Source organism: Schistocerca gregaria, chromosome 5 (assembly GCF_023897955.1).
Source record: "Schistocerca gregaria isolate iqSchGreg1 chromosome 5, iqSchGreg1.2, whole genome shotgun sequence".
NCBI classification, from domain to species: Eukaryota; Metazoa; Arthropoda; class Insecta; order Orthoptera; family Acrididae; genus Schistocerca; species Schistocerca gregaria.
In genome coordinates this window covers 166,541,166-166,561,911 of record NC_064924.1, presented here as the reverse complement: position 1 = coordinate 166,561,911, position 20,746 = coordinate 166,541,166, and the positions used below count along the sequence as shown (strand labels likewise).

The 20,746-nt window shown below is 44.5% G+C and overlaps 1 protein-coding gene across 1 annotated transcript in view; it reads right to left on the bottom strand.

Annotated features, from left to right (window-relative positions):
* Window positions 1-9,733: 9,733 nt before the first annotated feature.
* The window catches only part of LOC126273116 (probable cytochrome P450 6a13), a 73,202-nt gene continuing 62,189 nt past the window's right edge, over window positions 9,734-20,746 (bottom strand). The window contains exons 4-8 of the mRNA XM_049976567.1: window positions 17,468-17,730; window positions 17,191-17,384; window positions 15,032-15,253; window positions 12,642-12,893; window positions 9,734-10,071 (exon numbers count right to left, since the gene is read on the bottom strand). Coding sequence (XP_049832524.1) covers window positions 9,905-10,071; window positions 12,642-12,893; window positions 15,032-15,253; window positions 17,191-17,384; window positions 17,468-17,730 — 1,098 coding nt within the window. The 3' untranslated portion in view covers window positions 9,734-9,904. The remainder of the gene's footprint in view (window positions 10,072-12,641; window positions 12,894-15,031; window positions 15,254-17,190; window positions 17,385-17,467; window positions 17,731-20,746) is intronic.

Genomic DNA, 20,746 nt, shown 5'->3' with positions numbered 1-20,746 from the left:
ATAAAAAAAACCTAAACAGCCTACTTACATAGTCCCCATACTCCCCCAAAAAAATTTTACAAATTGTTTTGGGCAGTGGCCAATAGAGATTGGAAAATATTTCTTTATAATTACAATAACAAAGAAATCAAATGCACACACTTGTTGATACAATGTAGGTCAAAAGCTAAAATTTTCTCACAGTCCATAAAGACATTCCTGATAATTCATCACAGTAAAATTGCAGTTTTTTTTTCTTTTTGAAGACTGAGCAGAAGAAGAAAATGCACACGGAAGTAGTGGATTTCCATGCAGTCTTGAAGAAGTAGTGTTGTCCTTCCAACGGAAAGACAGTGCTGACTCTTGACATGCAGGCAGGTAATGGGCCACAACAGAGCAAACCCACTGCAGAGCCAGTCGAAGTTCTGAAGAATATTGGAGGTAGGTCATCACAGAGCAGACCCACTATAGTCCTGGTAGAGATTATGGTATTCATGGGCCACCAGAGGTGCAGACCGACTGCAGTCCTTGTAGAGACAGCCAGCAGCCATCTGTTGTGACTGTGCAGGTGCACAATCACCATCGAAGAGTCTTGTACTATATACTAAGTCCATAAACCACCACTTGTGCACTCACTAAGTTTTTGGAATTGTCCTTAGAAGCAGCAATGCTGTGAACCAGTCCCCTTCCGGATTATCAACACACGTCCAAACACTAACAGTCCACTTTTTTCCACATATTGTGCATATACTATGACAAACAGAAATATCTGTAGTGAAATGAATGATTACAAGTTAATTTGATGAACTGGTGTCAATTGCAATTTTATAACATGAGAATACAATAACAAAGGTACAAAATACATCATTAAACAACATAATAGTACAGATAAAATTTGTAGTAATAGAGGCTTTACAAAAGAATAAAAATAAACATATACATCAGTGTTACAGGAATTATGACATAAGTAAATATATAAAATAATAAGAATAGTTTTCGAAACATTAATTTCACACATAAGCATTAAAATACAACAGATTAAATAGTGCCTAAACATCTTTACAAAGTAAATAACCTATTATTAATGCAAATTATATTTGAGGATAACAGTATTCCTCATCATAGTGAATGAATAGTGTAGCACTAGAACAATTCTACAACTTAAATCTTATTAGCTAAACAGATAAAGACAGGACAAACACAAATACACAAAAGTATACAAACACATAGCAGAATAACACAGGACGAAAGGACAGGGTTTGTTTCCAGTGTAACATTTGGTACTGCAGTCCAACCCAAAACTTCATTGCATAGATTTTTTGTCTTATTTCAACATTTGTTTCCACCAAAAAAATCCTATCCAAGCATGCTTCCTGTATTTATATGTTCACATATTCTTACCTCATTATTTATTTTCCAGTCTCTTACCTCATCATTTATTTCCAAGAAAATCCTACCTAAACCTATTGTCACTAAACCCTACTGTTTTTGGTCATATCCTCTTTCAAAACACTTTTATGGCCAAACTATTTTCTTATAGCTTCTCAATGCATTTCTTCCAATTCATCACAACTCGTTCTCTTATATAGCCTACCCCATCTTAAGCTAACTTAAATCTACTGAGCTCAGATGCTAAACTAAGGGACGAGGCAATGCAGCAGCACAAAACAATTAACACAAACAGCAATGACAAAAAAATGGAAATTGGCAAAGCAAGCAGCAGTTTATCTAAATTAGAAAAAGCAAATACAACATTACAACTAATATAAGGCAATGTGCAACAAATAAGAAAAATAAATCAGTAGTAAAACTGGGTTAAGAGAGTAATACAAAGTGAAATTAAGTAGCACTATGCCTGGCAAACAGCAGCAGCAAATGTAATAACTTATATCTAAACATAACAAACCCATAAGCAAGAAAAATAGTACAGTGAAGATTGCCATGCCTAATACCTATGTCACATCTTAACGCTAGAGTGATGCATCAAAAAAATTTATTCTGCAAAAATTTATCAAATCGTTGACAAAAATGATGTATGCAATTCCTGTGAAGTGGAAGTGTCTTTTTGTGCTCCCTCGTTTTTTTGGAAGTATATCATAAAATTATTATTTACTGGATCTGTAGGCATAAAATAACTACACTCCTGGAAATGGAAAAAAGAACACATTGACACCGGTGTGTCAGACCTACCATACTTGCTCCAGACACTGCGAGAGGGCTGTACAAGCAATGATCACACGCACGGCACAGCGGACACACCAGGAACCGCGGTGTTGGCCGTCGAATGGCGCTAGCTGCGCAGCATTTGTGCATCGCCTCCGTCAGTGTCAGCCAGTTTGCCGTGGCATTCGGAGCTCCATCGCAGTCTTTAACACTGGTAGCATGCCGCAACAGCGTGGACGTGAACCGTATGTGCACTTGACGGACTTTGAGCGAGGGCGTATAGTGGGCATGCGGGAGGCCGGGTGGACGTACCGCCGAATTGCTCAACACGTGGGGCGTGAGGTTTCCACAGTACATCGATGTTGTCGCCAGTGGTCGGCGGAAGGTGCACGTGCCCGTCGACCTGGGACCGGACCGCAGCGACGCACGGATGCACGCCAAGACCGTTGGATCCTACGCAGTGCCGTAGGGGACCGCACCGCCACTTCCCAGCAAATTAGAGACACTGTTGCTCCTGGGGTATCGGCGAGGACCGTTCGCAACCGTCTCCATGAAGCTGGGCTACGGTCCCGCACACCGTTAGGCCGTCTTCCGCTCACGCCCCAACATCGTGCAGCCCGCCTCCAGTGGCGTCGCGACAGGCGTGAATGGAGGGACGAATGGAGACGTGTCGTCTTCAGCGATGAGAGTCGCTTCTGCCTTGGTGCCAATGATGGTCGTATGCGTGTTTGGCGCCGTGCAGGTGAGCGCCACAATCAGGACTGCATACGACCAAGGCACACAGGGCCAACACCCGGCATCATGGTGTGGGGAGCGATCTCCTACACTGGCCGTACACCTCTGGTGATCGTCGAGGGGACATTGAATAGTGCACGGTACATCCAAACCGTCATCGAACCCATCGTTCTACCATTCCTAGACCGTCAAGGGAACTTGCTGTTCCAACAGGACAATGCACGTCCGCATGTATCCCGTGCCACCCAATGTGCTCTAGAAGGTGTAAGTCAACTACTCTGGCCAGCAAGATCTGCGGATCTGTCCCCCATTGAGCATGTTTGGGACTGGATGAAGCGTCGTCTCACGCGGTCTTCACGTCCAGCACGAACGCTGGTCCAACTGAGGTGCCAGGTGGAAATGACATAGCAAGCTGTTCCACAGGACTACATCCAGCATCTCTACGATCGTCTCCATGGGAGAATAGCAGCCTGCATTGCTGCGAAGGGTGGATATACACTGTACTAGTGCCGACATTGAGCATGCTCTGTTGCCTGTGTCTATGTGCCTGTGGTTCTGTCAGTGTGATCATGTGATGTATCTGACCCCAGGAATGTGTCAGTAAAGTTTCCCCTTCCTGGGACAATGAATTCACGGTGTTCTATTTCAATTTCCAGGAGTGTATTTCCTTCACATTGACCGTGAGGTATGATGGACATTGGACATTAGTGACAATATAAGGAAGCGCACATCTATCTACAGATAGCCCGCTAGTATACTCCATCACATTCGATCACCTGTGCTGCTGAAGAAAGTCATAGATCACCTTCGTGGATGTCAAGCATATTGGCAATATCATAGCTCAGTTAGAGGAAAAAATGGCGGAAGTAAAACACAGGACGCCCGAAGGCTGGATAGGGGCTGAAAGAGAGCGTGGCGCAAACAGCACCATTTGAGAGCTGACGAAGAGGGCTATCGCTCTGTCAGGGTCACGATCTAAACCGCTCTTGCACTGCGGGAGGGTGAGGGTCTCGTACGTTACCTTGAACAGAAAACCGTGGGAAACATATGAACTCAGTGCCGCTAGCATGTGGCGGGACATGGACGGCGGAATGGGAATTGACTGTGCCACATGGGGGTACTTGACGCCAAATATACATTTACATATTGTGTCCGTGCAGGAGACTGACGGTTCGTAAGCGTTGGTCTAGTAACACAGCTCGTAGTTATGACAAGTGCTGGCAGTTGAGAGCAATTGTGTGCCGCAGATCACTTGCGAAATCGACTCCTAAGCACTGGGCGGTAGCAGCTGCAAGCAGTGGAGCAGTGCTGTTTGCAGGAAGCCCCTACCTGTAGCCATGTCGCTCGATCTGCGCCCGTGCGATAAGACAGCTACCACAAGCTTCGCCGTAGGTGGTAACCCATGCCAGTGGCTCCCTGACTTGAGCACCGCTACGAAGAATGATGATGAGACCGTCCTCATAAACAGTGCAGCTTAATACATGGCCATCATGAGACATTCCAGACAGGTGCTGACGGAGGCCACAGACAACGGTTCCATGGCGTAAGCATACAACAGTACAGAAAACCTTGACCCACCGAACGAAGGATCAGGATGGGAGGAGAGAGTCGGCCGTGGTAGAGTACAACAGACGTAGCTCCACGAAGGAGATGCGTTACGACGTCGACGGTAACATCAGGGTATCCCACGTTGAGGAGCACACCTTCCAGGTGGTCGTGATTTACCCTATCGATCGCCTGGCTGAAGTCAAAAGCTGCCAAAATCCACGCACACGATGAGCTTGAGCAAGGGCAATTAAGTCCCATCTGGGTTCTGCACGTAAGGCGACGTAAGGTCCCGACCAATTTCTGTCCACACTGGCGCCATTAGGGGGCGATATGACCGACAAACTTCTAGTGGGAGGCAACCAGGGCCAGGCATCGTGACGTCGGCAAGCAGATCCGAACCAAAGGAGAGTCAGGAGACCGCCTTAATGTTGGCAGGATTGTGGCGTTACGCGGACTACAACACCGCATAAAATGCATAGAGGGCAGACCCTATACCGAGTTGGGTATCTAAGTACCGCTCATCGTCAGTCATAAGGACATTAAAGTCCCTCGACATTGGCACCGTTCTTCTGTCACATGGTACATAGACGGGCGGTTCTGCGCTAACTCTGGCCATAGCTCCTTTAAGGTTACGTCATGAGAGAGATGTGAGCTGTGCCTTGGCATGATCCATCATCACCTGGTGCTCCAGCGAATACGGCATCGTAGTAGACTCCTGAAGAACGATGAAGCACAACTCTTCAGTTCGTCGCCGCCATGCTGCACGATCTCTGTTTCGTAATTGTTCAAGGCGTTGTGGAGTGCAGGCTTCGCGAGTAGGACATACCATGATAAGACAGGCTGATACGCATTACGGCGTCGATGACAAGTTGACCTCATGATCTCGATGAAATGCCAGCAGTGGGGAGAGGTAAGATGTATCGTGTCCGGTTTTAATGTTCCACGGCCGCACCACACCCTTTGGCAGCTGAGATTGATGACACAAATACATGCGCCATGGTCAGAGAAAACGCAGCAGGCAAGATCTCAGCAGCCTTCACCCCAGCGACAGTATCGCGAGAGATATAAACAGGAGGATCCAGGAAGAGTGGATTCTGAAATGTATGAACCCCACATGAACATCACGAACATGCTTACAAGAGTCCACAAGCTTGAGGTGCTGGGGAACTGCCGTTAGCACTGCACTTCGAGATTGACGTGGTAGTTGGTCTTTGGGCGCCTGCACGGAGTTTAAGTCGCCTCCCATCATCAATGCATCCTGTCGATCCAGGAACAGAGGCGTGACTACCTCGGAGAAGAAAGCAAATCGTTCGTGGCGGCGACCCGAACAAGAAGGCTCGTAGACATGGATGATCCTGACGCCACTAAACATGAGAGCCATCTGGCATCAGGGAGATAGGCCACTCTGTCAGCGAGGATACCGTCACTTAGGAGAATCACCACTTTACTACCAGTAGGATAAGTACGGGGACGTGTTCTGTAAAGTCATGGGGAGCACAAACGTTGCAACATGCACCTCCTTAAGGAGGGCAACGTCAACGTCTGCAGCATATAGCATTTCATGGAGTAAACAAACGCGCGCTCGCTCGCAAGTAGCGCAACAGACAAGACGTAAACAAGACATGCACGCCTCACCGCCGCCGAAGGCACTCTTCTGCTCCTGTTAATTATGTATATGTGAATGACCTTCCATTTAACATTCAACAAGCAGAATTTGTACCTTTTGCAGACTATACTACTGTCATAATTAATTTCACTGGAGAGAAAGCAACAGAAGAGATGGAAAATGATATTTTCCAAAGGACAGTTATAGTGTTTCTCAGAACAGACTCTCCCTACATTTTGAATAAACGCGCTTACTAAGTTCTGTAGAAGAAATAGTGGGTACTAACAAGCAACTTATCATATGAGTGACAGTCAGTAAATAGAGGAGATTTCTCCAAAGTTTTGGGTGCACATCTGGATGAAAACTTGTCCTCGAAGAAGCATATTAATGAGCTTCTTAAACAGTGAATTTCAGCTTGTTTTGCACTTGTATAATTGCTAACCTTGGAAACAGACAAATCAACCTCCAGACATATTTTGCACATTTCCTCTCAATAATGTCTTGATATTTTGCCAATTTTTTCTCAGTAATGTCTTATGTATTATTTTATGGGTAGTTTATGACTTAGAAAGTAAGTGTTGAGTGCATAAAAGCGAATTGTAAGAATAATATGTTGTGTTCACCCACGGACGTCATGTAGGTGCCTCTTCAAGAAGGTAGGCGTTTTAAGTGCGCCATCACAATAAGTATATTGGCTAATGAAATTACTCATAAGTAATCCACCACTATTTCTAAAGAACAGTGGGGCACATAGCTACACTATGACAGAAAAATTACCTTCGTAGCTCATTATTAAAGCTCTCACTAGCTCAGAAAGCAATCCTGTGAAATAATAAGCATTGCAGTGAAGTCATAACGTATTCATTAACGACGTATATACGTCCCGTAAAGTTATTCTTACTGCATCATTTCGATAAAAGAATCATTCAAATGATGTATGTCACATGTAACTAGCTGATTCTCCCTTACTATTGCCCATTTCCGTACCGTTTCCTTCAGGTTTTCGTTTAGATTATGATTGCGTTATTACAAGTCACCAGATCGTTGTTCACATACGTCAATAACTGGCCGTTGTGCTGTCGGAACTCGTCACTCTCTTTCAGTGGCGTCTGTGAGGAAGCTTCCTCTTTACCCATCTCCGTGTAGCCTGGATAAGTCCAGACTCTTAACAAGTGGCACACAGCTCTAGGCAACGTGAAGGTCAAGACTACCTTTAAAATTAAACGTAGCCTCATCGCTAGGTGTGACCCCTGAGTTAAACATATACTGGGAGGTTTCCGGCATCTGAATACTAGAGTGGTTTCTTTAGTGAGGTAGTTATCTCTTCTATCCGTCTCTAACTGTGGTAGCGCCTTGTCTCTAACGACCTCATAGTAGAGGAGACACTAGACCCTGAGCTTTATTCCTTTCGTAAGCTTCTCCACCGGAAATTTTGGAGACAATTTTTTGGGAATTCATTACTGGCAGGACCCAGCATGTGCGAGTATTTGTAACAACATAAGACTGTACGTATCAATGACAACCGTATTAGAATCTTATTCCATGAAATCATGGTTTGTTTTGAAGAACATTATTTAAATACATCTCCTGTATAACAATAGAAACATATAAGACAAATATCATTGGTATCCTCGAAATACTGCATATTTTCCTATACCTTTTTTAACCATTCAAACATCATTACAGTATTGATGACCCTTTCTACAATCGACTGGGATTAATAAAAGCGGAAAGATGAAATGGGTAAACCGACGGTCATTCTGCTTAGGACTGTGCTCAAAATTTGTTTCAATATCTAAGAGGCAATGACGGAAGCGAAGGAGTAATTTTCAGAAGAAATGAAAGTGCATTATGAATAGACATTCTTAATCATGTTACTAAATCGTTGTGTACTTTGCCGTAAATAATACAGTACCTATACCCCTCATTTTGATATTGTTTTATTAGTCAACCAGTTTCGGCTTTCCAGGCCTGTTGCATGAATGACACCAAGTACCAACCGTGCATATATATGGTATGGCACTAATGTATCTGGTTTCGTAGATATCCTAATTTCATGAGGATGTGTGACCTTAATATATGCTACAGCAACTGTCCAGACTGACAGACAGTCTGTAAGACAGAGAAAACCGTTGTGGATCTGTCTTGTTGGACCATACCAGTCCACTGAAATAAAACATGGAGTAAAGAGAAACTGAAGAAGAAATTAAAAACATTGTAAATATGGTTATATACAGGGTTGTTAAATACAAAATGGACAGATGAAATACAGTAAGAAGAAATAAGAGATATGATATGCTGAAAATATATAAACAGGTACCTTTATTGAATTATTGAAGAAGAAGCTTATTGTTACATACTAATATGTTCTTAGCTACTTAATTAATCTGTGGAAGGTGTGAATCAAGTGACAAATTGTGAAGTACAGCAAAAATTGAAATACAGATCAAACAGGTATTGCTCATAAAACAAATGAAAAAGAGCAGAAAGTCGGCTTCAATTGGCAGAGGTGCAGCTACCATCTACCACATCTTTCATTCGCTTTTCCCGTAACTGTCGAGCCTCATTTCGAAATAGGGTTTCCCTCAGACACAAAAATGCGTAGGTGACTCTTCCTCTCTCTCTCTCTCTCTCTCTCTCTCTCTCTGTGTGTGTGTGTGTGTGTGTGTGTGTGTGTGTGTGTGTGCGTGCGTGCTTGCATGTATGTAGAAGCGTCAATGCAGTCATGTGAGTACTCTTCCATCTTGTGTTCTTGTATATTTGGTTTGCATATGACGTGAAACTTGGTAAGTAGAAAGCTTGCAACTCTCCTATCACGCTCATGGTTCGCTATTACGAAACTTACATTATTGTAGAAAAAAGGCTTCTTTATACAGTTTGTCTTCGTTTTTTCTTTTACCGCCTATGTCCGTTTTTATTGTTTACATCTAATATTTCCGATATTGTCTGTGAACATTTACGCATTCGCGGATGACATATGGCGTGTGTTGTGGTTGGCAGGAGAGCCAACCCGTATACCTAAAGGAGGCCGAAATGCACGCGTTTTAGCTCACGCAGGATGGCGTGAGGTCTGGAACATGACAAGGGAATTAGAATTGAGAAAAAACGGACGTAGCTGGTGGAATACTTAACTTTAATCCATCAATGACGAACGTCGCTCTTGACGATACATGGTTTAAAATATCAATAGTACTGATAATGGCGCATTGCTAGGTCGTAGCAAATAACGTAGCTGAAGGCTATGCTAACTATCGTCTCGGCAAATGAGAGCGTAGAAGTCAGTGAACCATCGCTAGCAAAGTTGGCTGTACAACTGAGGCGAGTGCTAGGAAGTCTCTCTAGACCTGCCGTGTGGCGTCGCTCGGTCTGCAATCACTGATAGTGGCGACACGCGGGTGCGACGTATACTAACAAACCGCGGCCGATTTAAAGGCTACCACCTAGCAAGTGTGGTGTCTGGCGGTGACACCACAGCGTGAATGGCCATTACGCGTCATAAAAGTAGAAAATTCGTAAGAACAAGAACTAGTCATTTGAAACTTCTAAATAGATATTATTTTTACCACGACTTCGTGTTTAGATTTGATATGTTGTTTAGCCGGCCACTTGGTAACGTTTATGTAGATATAGAGTCTCGTAGGAAACAATTATGTATTTTATGATTAGGTACATGAAGAACTGCTGAAAAACCAAATAATAGTATACAAGTAAATACAAATGATTTATTACTGTCGTTTCCTCAGTATTTACATATATTTCACAAGCAGTAAAGTAATAAATACAACAATATAAACAGTCTTCCACTCTCAGCTCATTTACATAAATATTTATAAATTACATAATACTGTTACGATTCTGTTAAGCTGAATTAGGCTACGTCCTGTTACTGAGTCGAAGTTGTATGCCGCTAATGGGCATCATGACGAAGGAGAAAGGATTGAACTCCATGGGCACCACAGTTTGGTCACAGCGCTGCACCTCGTACTTGGACATCAGGTAGGCCAGTCCGATCTTGGTCTGCAGCAAACCCAGCCGCATGCCTGAAACACCCAACCAACAATTCAGTTTATGAAAGCCACTGCAGCACTGTTGTGAATGTAACGCGTGCTTGACCGGACTTCATTCGTAAATATCCATGGCGCAAGAGCCTGAGGTCTTTTCATAGGGCAGGACCAGGCCGAGTTGTGCAAGCAACACCGTATTATTAATTTGTTCACTTGTTGACATTATATGGCGAATGGAAATGGGTTTAAATGTAAAGAGTAGTGAAATGAAAACACGACAGATGGAAAAAAGTAAGTAAATTCTTTATTGGTAGGTTGATTTGGGGCAGGGGACCAAACAGCGAGGTCATCGGATCCACAGGATTAGGAAAGGAGGGGGAAGGAAGTCGGCCGCGCCCTTTCAAAGGAACCATCCCAAAATTTGCCTGGAGTGATTTAGGGAAATCACGAAAACCTAATTCAGGATCGCCGGACGTGGGTTTGAACCGTCGTCCTCCAGAATGCGAGTTCAGTGTGAAACTCTTTAATATCTAAAACGAAATCGCCATGAACAGATAATACATTTTGCCCACTGCAAAGCAAGATGGTCTGTGGCTTCACGGAAAAATGTTTCCGGTTGCCTACGGAGCCATCCATGATTGTACCCAGGGATGCACCTCTTCAGCAGAAGAAAATTGTCGTCCATATACGTCTTTCTTCTTCATGGCCACATGTGCCAAGACGGTTCCGACTGCGCTGCAGAAGTTTGGCTGGGAAGTCCGTACACATCCTCCATATAGTCCCCATCTCTTCCTACGTGATTTTCGTTCTTCAGGGCTCTGATGAAAGATAGCCGTGGCCGTCGGTTTGCTTCGGAGGAAGAGATGCACGTTTGGGTACTATCGTGTTTCCGAAGGCCACTACAAACATTCTTCCATGAAGGCGTTCAAGCCCTGTCTCACACTGGGATAAATGTACGTATTAGCAGTCATGGCGATTGCTTTCGAATTATAATAAGCTTACTTGCTTTTCTTCCATATTTCCCGTATTCATTTGAATGTCTCTTAAACGAATAGTACCAAGGAGGCTTAGTTCCTGGTGAAAAACGTGAGTAACTGTGCAAAAACAAAAACTATGAACAGTTTTAATATCATGTCCCAATTTCTCAACCATTCACATGGAAATCAGAGGTTTGTGTTTCTTCTTTGCCTTAATAACATTCCCCGAGTCAAAATTTATTGAGCTACTCTGGAAGAAAAAAGGTCACGGTCAAAATTCCAAATGTATTGTAGTACAATATTTTTTTATCTCGACAAAGTGCATCACTTTGATACGACAACAAGGAATTTCCCGACTACGATTTTTTGTAACTACACAGTACTCCGTCCTATTTGCAGGTAGATAGTTTTTGGCCCTTAGCGCCCGATTGGATTCCTACTGTGTGGACGTGATGAACTGGTGCTATGCTTCACCTAGGTTCTAGAATATCATTTGCAAACACGGTCATAAAGAATGCACGGAGGTGACAAAAGTCATGGGATACCTCCTAATTGCCCGACGTAGCGCAGCGACTCGAAGCGGCATGGACTCAACAAGTAATTGGAAGTTTCCCCACAAAATTATTGAGCCATGCTGCCTCTATAGCTGTCCATAACTGCGAAAATGCTGCCGGTGCAGGATTTTTGGAACGAACTAACCTATCCCATAAATGTTATGTGAGATTTATATCGGGTGATCTGTGCGGCCGAATCAGTTGCTCGAACTATCAAGAATATTCTTCATACCAATCGCGAACAACTGCGGCCTGGTTCACTGTCACACATAAAAATTCCTTCACTGTCTCGGAGGGAAGCGAATGTAGCCGAACATCCAGAGAACCCATTCCATTCCATGTCACCACAGTCTACACCATTATGGAGCCACCAGCAGCTTGCACGGGGCCTTGTTGAGCACTTGGGCCCGTGGCTTCGTGGGGTCTGTGCTGCACTCGAACGTTGCCGTCAGATCTTTCCAACTGAAATCGGGACTCATCTGACCAAGCCTCGGTTTTGCAGCAGTCTAGGGTCCAGCAGATGTGGATACGAGCCCAAGAGAGAGGCCGCTGCAGGCGATGTCGTGCTGTTAGCGAAGGCACTCGCTTCGTTGATGTGCTGCCACCGCCCATTGACACCAAATCTCGCTGCACTGACCTAACGGAAACGTTCGTCGTACGTTCAGAATTGATCTCTGCGGTTGTTTCAAGCAATCTTGCTTGTCTGTTAGGAGTGACAACTCTACGCAACTCCACTGCTCTCGTTAAGTGAAGGCCGTCGGCTATTGTTGCCCATTGTGACGGTTAATGCCTTAATTGGTATTCTCAGTACAATCATGAAACAGTGAATCGCTGAATATTGAATTGCTTAACGATTCACGAAATGGAATGTCTCACGCGTCTAGCAGCAACTACCATTCCGCGTTGAAAGTATGTTAGTTCCCACCGTGCGGCCGAACATTTTCACATGAATCTCTGGAGCACAATGACAGTGCACTGCCCTTTTATATCTTGTGTACAGGATGTTACAGCCACCTGTATCTCATGACGTCTGTCAACTCAGTGTATATACCAACACGACAGTGTTTCGACTTACCTATGCAGTTTCGTGGTCCTTCTCCGAAAGGAAGGTATACGTAGGGATGCCTCTCTGCCTTCTCTTCCTCAGAGAACCTCTCAGGATTGAAGCGTTGAGGTTCCGGGAAATACTGGGGATCGTTGTGAAGACCGTAGACCGGGACGAAAACAGTCGCTCCCTCTTCAAGCTCAGGCCCGTCCTCGGGAAACTTGTAGCGGCGCGTGCATTTCCGTGCCAGAATCGCTCCCGGTGGATACATTCTCAGCGTTTCTGTAAGATAAAACGCGTGTAACAGATTAGTAATCATATTTTGACTCATTATGGCAACTGCAGGTAACAGTTGACTAATGCTCACGAGAGAATCTAGTGGTGTGCAAAGAACTTAACATTGACTACTAATGATATCAGCAACGCACAGGACCTATGGTCGTGATATTAGGTACGAAATTTCAAATCGAGTTATGTGTCAAGTATGTTACAGTAGTTAGTGACTTACAAGGCGACCCTCCATACTGTAAATCACGCATTTTGATGAGCTTCAAATATATTGTAGAGGCACTTACCCTGAGTACCAGGCCATCCGGTATTTTAGCGACGTGCGTTAGTTTTTGAGAAAATTGATTTTGAAGTCCTTTGCGTGCTTTGTACACCCGTAACATTACATGTAACGCCAGGAAGTCAGGGTAGCGCAGTGGTTAAGGTGAACGGCTGCCGCGTTGGAGGTACCGTGATCCTGCTCCAATGTTTTTTTATGTACGCAATAAAGTTCAGAAAATTTGATCCTAACGTTCGAAAACGATTAGACGAATTAACTGGGAAATACAGAAATGTAGTCGTGTCCTGCACGAAATGAGGGAAGTTCACAAAACTGGTTCACGAAGAATTTTTGCGTTCTCTAATTCTTCCGTATGTGGGACAGAATTATTTTTTCTACATTATCGATTTGTGGTGAGGGCAAACCGATTCAACTTTATACGATATTCACTAATGAATGGAAGGCGAGCACCTGCACCCTAAAAGTGGTGCCACCAAAGTGCACTCCTTATTGCCAGCCCTGTGATGTTTATTTTTACCGACGTTATTCAGAATGCTCCCGACTTGATGAAAGACAACAATAGGGAGATAGCTTCTAGGGAAGATTCGATAAAATTACATTCGCTAATCCTACATCAATTCAGGACATCTAATTTTGAAAGCATGATTAGATACCCATGGTTCGCATCGAAATTAGCGGATGAAAGAGAAATCTTTTTTAATGTAAAACAATTGTGTTTCCCGGTATCGCTCATGATGAAACCGTACGCCTGCAAGACGGTTGCTTTCATAAAATGCGCGTGGTGCTGCGAAAATTTGTGCTTCGGTTGTTTCTATGATAAGTATCACCCACAATATTGTTCTGGCACATAAAGCAATGTGGACGATGAAAAATTAGATTTTTTAATATTGTATGACAGAAAAAATAGAAAAAATTAATAACTGAATATATCTTTATAATTTTGCACACCTTACAATGTTTGTTGATATTCTTTGAAATAAAATTGAAAAGTACGGTCGATTTTGGAAAAAAAATTACACGACCAGGATTTGAACACGGTACCTCCAGCGTGGTAATCGTTAACCTTTAACACTGCGATACGCTGACCTGTTGGGAACACATCTAACGTTACGGGTATACACTGCACGCAATAAAATTCAAAATCGATTTTCTCAAAAACCAAGGCCCGTCGCTAAAAAACGGGATAGCCAGGTACTCAGGGTAAGTGCCTCTACAACATATTTTAAGCGCATCAAAATCCGTGATGTATAGTATGGAGGGTCCCCTTGTTAGTGTGGTGAGGTTAGTGGGTGAGGAGTTGAGAAGGGGAAATTGCAATGAAATTCGACTCTAGAAAAGTTCTAGTACAAACATCATATGAACTCTGATTGGAATTAATACATCCACTCTAACACAGATATTATGATTCTTAATTTTTTACTCAAGGAAGGCACATGTCCCTATATATTATGTAGGACGATGGCAAGCTGATGGCAGTGTACATAGACAAACTGTCAAATTATAGTTTAGACAATGAACACCGCAGAACGAATACAGAAGCATAGATTACGTTAGTAATAAAATATGAAATCCAAACAAAGACCAGTGACAGCAAACTGCTTTAGTCCTAAACAAATTGTAGAAGAACTATAATAAACACTACGTAAGATATACCAGTAGGGGGAAGAGTACAACAGATGCAATATCAATTTTTCTTTAAATTAGCCGTGGGAAAAAGTTTCTCATTACGACATCGCACATGAGTTCCCTTCCAGGATATCTGAGACAAAGCTCTCTCGAGTACGTAATGATTCAAGAACTTTTCGTGAGCTAAAACACGCAACCTGAAACTAATAGATTTTCAGAGCCTCACCTGATACTACTTTGTCGAGGTAAGACATCTCGGAAATGGCCTCGTACGTCAGCTGTCCGCTGTTCTTCTGCAGCGTGGCGTCCACCTCCTCCTGTAGTCTCTTCTGTACGTCCGGGTTGAGGGCCAGCTCGTACAGCGCGAAGCTCATCGTCGTCGACGACGTCTCGAAGCCCGCCAGGAAGAAGACGAATGCCTGCGCGGCCACCTCGTCTATCGACAACTCTGTAAGCGAGAGAAAGAGCACCCTTAGCAAAGTTTCATGTAACCAAAGCAAGTTTGTGAATCATACTCCGAATACAGCAGAAAATTATCTTTTCTTTTCCCTTTAGTGGGCTAGAAATCACTCCCCAATATACTGAGCAAGTAAAAGTTTGTGATTCTACATGTGAAACGCCTGAATTTCTTTAAGAGTATGTTAGACAACAGTTGGAGAACATCAGCGATTAGTGCACTTAGTTAATTGTGGAAATAATCAACAACAAGAGCAGAAACCTATGTAGGTGGAAGAGAATGGTTACCTGGGGAAAATGATTGAAACAGCAACTTAACTGCCACCAGTCACACTTTATCACATTTTCACTTCGCTTTTAAGTGATTTAAACCTCCACCATCATGTGGATTCATGGGAATTAATGCTTGAATTACGTGATGGGTTAACAACTTTGGAGTAACTTGTGGCACGCTCCAGTGGTCACAGACTCATTTTCCTCTCGGTATGTGATACACCACGTGATGCAGCACGACAAAAATAGGAGGTTGTGACAACTGGAGATAGTGACACAAGTTACCCCAAAGTCGTAAACACTACACATTAGCGTCGTATAAGGGGCGATCAAAAAGTTTCCGTTCGAAGGCCGTACAGTCCAGAATCGGCATGATAGTTAGGCAAAATCGCCGTGAGTACTGAGGAAATCATTCCAGCTACAAATGAGGTTGAAGATATCCGTTTAGTAAGACGCCACGTCCTGCTGCGGGAAGAAGTACGTAATTGCCTGTTGCACATACTTGTCCCACAGGAGACGTTGACTCTAAAGACTATTTTTAAGGATGGTTGGTTTGGGGGAAGAGACCAAACTACAAGGTCATCGGTCTCATCGGATTAGGGAAGGACGGGGAAGGAATTCGGCCGTGCCCTTTGAAAGGAACCATCCCGGCATTTGTCCTGTAGCGATTTAGGGAAATCACGGAAAATCTAAATCAGAATGGCCGGGCACGGGATTGAACCGTCGTCCTCCCGAATGCGAGTCCAGTGTGTGATAATCATGGTTCAGTATTCTGGAGGAGTGGTAACCTGGTTATCTTCATTTCGTATCTTGCTTTGTTATGTAAGGTCAATGTTTGGCTCATTACTTCTATTCGGCTACGGAAAATATTCTGTCTCTGACGACTTCGCAGACACGCAAACGTCATGTGTTAATTTCTTATCCATCCTTCCGAAGTACGAAATGAGTCATCATCGGTGAACTATATATCCTAGTTTTCTTGAATGGAATATTAAAGTAAGTGTCCTGAAAGATACTCGTTTACAATGGCAAAATTGCCAAGCAAACTTTAGAAACAGCCGAATCATAATCGACATTATATCTGATAAAAACTTGGAAGAGAACAGGACTTGGGCCTAAAAGAAGAAAAAAGAACGTTACCTAACGGAAATATACTGCTTCTGCGCCATTGAATAAAAGTCTGCTTGAGATATGTAAAAGATGAAGCAGGGTGTTCGTCCATTTTACCCAGTAGCATAAGTGAATAGAGTATGGAAGCCATTAGGTATGTTGGTTAACTCTGCAAACAGGATAGAAGGGCGTTGCGTATCGTACCAAAACAGTGGTTTCAGTGTTGACTTTACAGTCTGGCTAAGTAGACGTAATAAACATTCCGTCTTGTTTGAAGTATTCAAATGGCGTAGTCTATTTACTCTCATCATAGTTGAGGAATTTGTTCATTAATGAGAATGAAAAAAATGTTGTACTGCAGACGCAACCCTTAAACGAAAACTTTGTTTACAAGATAAAATGTACTTTCTCACGTAAGAATGTACACGGGTAAACTGACAAGTCAGTGATTTATCAACAGTTACTTCCGAAATAAGTTCCCTGATTAGTTACTGCCCTTCTTCGGTGTCACGCAATATGTAAAATACGTTAAGGTGCCCAACTTACTCCAGTTGTCGATGTCCTTGGCACCGTCCTTGATTGCTTTCGCCTTTTCGTCATCGATGAAGCCCTTGTTCTTCAGCTGTACCAGCAGGTGCATGAAGTCGTTTCGCGTTACGTTGTACTTTTCTCTGTACTCCACTGTCTCTCTGACCATGTTTCGGAAGAATGCGGACACTTCTTCCGTTCCAGCTCCAATTCTGTGGGCAATACTGAGAGTTACACAGACGAAATACAGAATTTGCTGTGGAGTAACGGCTGAGAGAGTGGGGAGATCCTTCACCTGAGTGCCCTGGCGACAGTTGGAACGAAGGAGTGCATGAACTGGGCGATCCTGAACTTGAGCGATGGTTCGAACGCCTTGCGCCCCCATTGTCGGAACTCAGCCTCCGGGTTCCTCTGGCAGTTGCACTCGACGCCGAAAGCGACGGATGCGATGATGTCCGTGGCGTACCTGGCGGACACCTCCCGCATCTCCACCACCTCCCCACGGCTCGCTGGATCTCCCAGTACCTCCACCATCTCGCGACCACAGTCCTGCATCGTCTAGAGAGATAACCACACAATCAATAAGCTGAGTATTAAAGAAACGAAGTCCTGGAGCAAAGTTTTCCCCATTTAATTTTCTGTTCCAACAAATGAGTGACAGCGTGTAAACATCTACATCTAAGTGATTACTCTGATATTCATAATAAAGTGCCTGGCAGAGGGTTCAATGAACCACTTTCATGCTCTCTCTCTACTGTTCCACTCTCAAACGACACACGGGAGAAAAGAGCACTTCAATTTTTCTGTGCGAGCCCTGATTTCTCTTATTTTACCGTGATGATCATTTCTCCCTATGTAGGTGGGTGCCAACCGAAAGTTTTCGCAATCGGAGAAGAAAACTGGTGATTGAAATTTCAGGAGAAGATCCCGTCGCAATGAAAAACGCCTTTGTTTTAATGATTGCCACTCCAATTCACGCATCATGTCTGTGACACTATCTCCCCTATTTCGCGACAATACAAGACGAGATGCCCTTCTTTGTACTTTTTCGATGTCATCCGTCAGTCCCACCCCATGCGGATGCAAAAAATGGTTCAAATGGCTCTGAGCATTTTGGGACTTAACTTGTGAGGTCATCAGTCCCCTGCAACTTAGAACTACTTAAACCTAACTAACCTAAAGACATCACACACATCCATACCCGAGGCAGGATTCGAACCTGCGACCGTAGCGGTCACGCGGTTGCAGACTGTAGCGCCTAGAACCACTCGGCCAGTCCGGCCGGCGATGCGGATCCCACACCACACATCAATACTCCAGAATAGGGCGGACAAGCGTGGCGTAAGCAGTTTCTTTGGTAGACCTGTTGCACCTTCTAAGTGTTCTGCCAATGAATCGCAGTCTTTGGTTTGCTCTACCCACAATGTTATCTATGTGATCGTTCCAATTTAGTTTATTTGTAACTGTAATCCCTAAGTATTTAGTTGAATTTACAGCCCCCAGATTTGTGTGACTTATCACGTAATCGAAAGTTAGCTGATTTCTTTTAGTACTCATGTGTTTAACTTCACATTTTTCTTTACTCAGGGTCAACTGCCACTTTTCCCACCATACAGATATCTTATCTAAATCATTTTTCAAATCCTTTTGATCATCTGATGACTTTACAAGACGGTAAACGACAGCATCATCTGCAATCAATCTAAGACGGCTACTCAGATTGTCTCCTATGTCGTTAATATAGATCAGGAAGAATAGAGGGCCTATAACACTTCCTTGGGGAACACCGGATCTTAATTCTGTTTTACTCGATGACTTTCCGTCTACTACTACGAACTGTGACCGTTCTGACAGGAAATCACGAATCCAGTCCTACAACTGAGGCGATACTCTGTAGGCACAGAAATATAATAAAACAAAGACAAATGTAAATAATGGTGCAAATGTACCAAAGTGAATAACATTAGGATGTTATTGGGACGCCACAGAATACGTTGTCACATAAAGCGCTCCAGTATTAACTCAGAGGTAGGACAGATTTAGGAAGATCATACCATCGGTTAACTGAAGCGTTCGAGCAGTCACAGAGGGGGGTATACGCGACAGTGCTAATGGATGATGATATTGACTACACTCCTGGAAATTTAAATAAGAACACCTTGAATTCATTGTCCCAGGAAGGGGAAACTTTATTGACACATTCCTGGGGTCAGATACATCACATGATCACACTGACAGAACCACAGGCACATAGACACAGGCAACAGAGCATGCACAATGTCGGCACTAGTACAGTGTATATCCACCTTTCGCAGCAATGCAGCCTGATATTCTCCCATGGAGACGATCGTAGAGATGCTGGATGTAGTCCTGTGGAACGGCTTGCCATGCCATTTCCACCTGGCGCCTCAGTTGGAGCAGCGTTCGTGCTGGACGTGCAGACCGCGTGAGACGACGCTTCATCCAGTCCCAAACATGCTCAATGGGGGACAGATCCGGAGATCTTGCTGGCCAGGGTAGTTGACTTACACCTTCTAGAGCACGTTGGGTGGCACGGGATACATGCGGACGTGCATTGTCCTGTTGGAACAGCAAGTTCCCTTGCCGGTCTAGGAATGGTAGAACGATGGGTTCGATGACGGTTTGGATGTACCGTGCACTATTCAGTGCCCCCTCGACGATCACCAGAGATGTACGGACAGTGTAGGAGATCGCTCCCTACACCATGATGCCGGGTGTTGGCCCTGTGTGCCTCGGTCGTATGCAGTCCTGATTGTGGCGCTCACCTGCACGGCGCCAAACACGCATACGACCATCATTGCCACCAAGGCAGAAGCGACTCTCATCGCTGAAGACGACACGTCTCCATTCGTCCCTCCATTCACGCCTGTCGCGACACCACTGGAGGCGGGCTGCACGATGTTGGGGCGTGAGCGGAAGACGGCTTAACGGTGTGCGGGACCGTAGCCCAGCTTCATGGAGACGGTTGCGAATGGTCCTCGTCGATACCCCAGGAGCAACAGTGTCCCTAATTTGCTGGGAAGTGGCGGTGTGGTCCCCTACGGCACTGCGTAGGATCCAACGGTCTTGGCGTGCATCCGTGCGTCGCTGCGGTCCGGTCCCAGGTCGACGGGCACGTGCACCTTCCGCCGACCACTGGCGACAACATCGATGTACTGTGGAGACCTCACGCCCCACGTGTTGAGCAATTCGGCGGTACGTCCACCCGGCCTCCCGCATGCCCACTATACGCCCTCGCTCAAAGTCCGTCAACTGCACATACGGTTCACGTCCACGCTGTCGCGGCATGCTAGCAGTGTTAAAGACTGCGATGGAGCTCCGTATGCCACGGCAAACTGGCTGACACTGACGGCGGCGGTGCACAAATGCTGCGCAGCTAGCGCCATTCGACGGCCAACACCGCGGTTCCTGGTGTGTCCGCTGTGCCGTGCGTGTGATCATTTCTTGTACAGCCCTCTCGCAGTGTCCGGAGCAAGTATGGTGGGTCTGACACACCGGTGTCAATGTGTTCTTTTTTCCATTTCCAGGAGTGTATTATGAGTGCTTAAGGCAA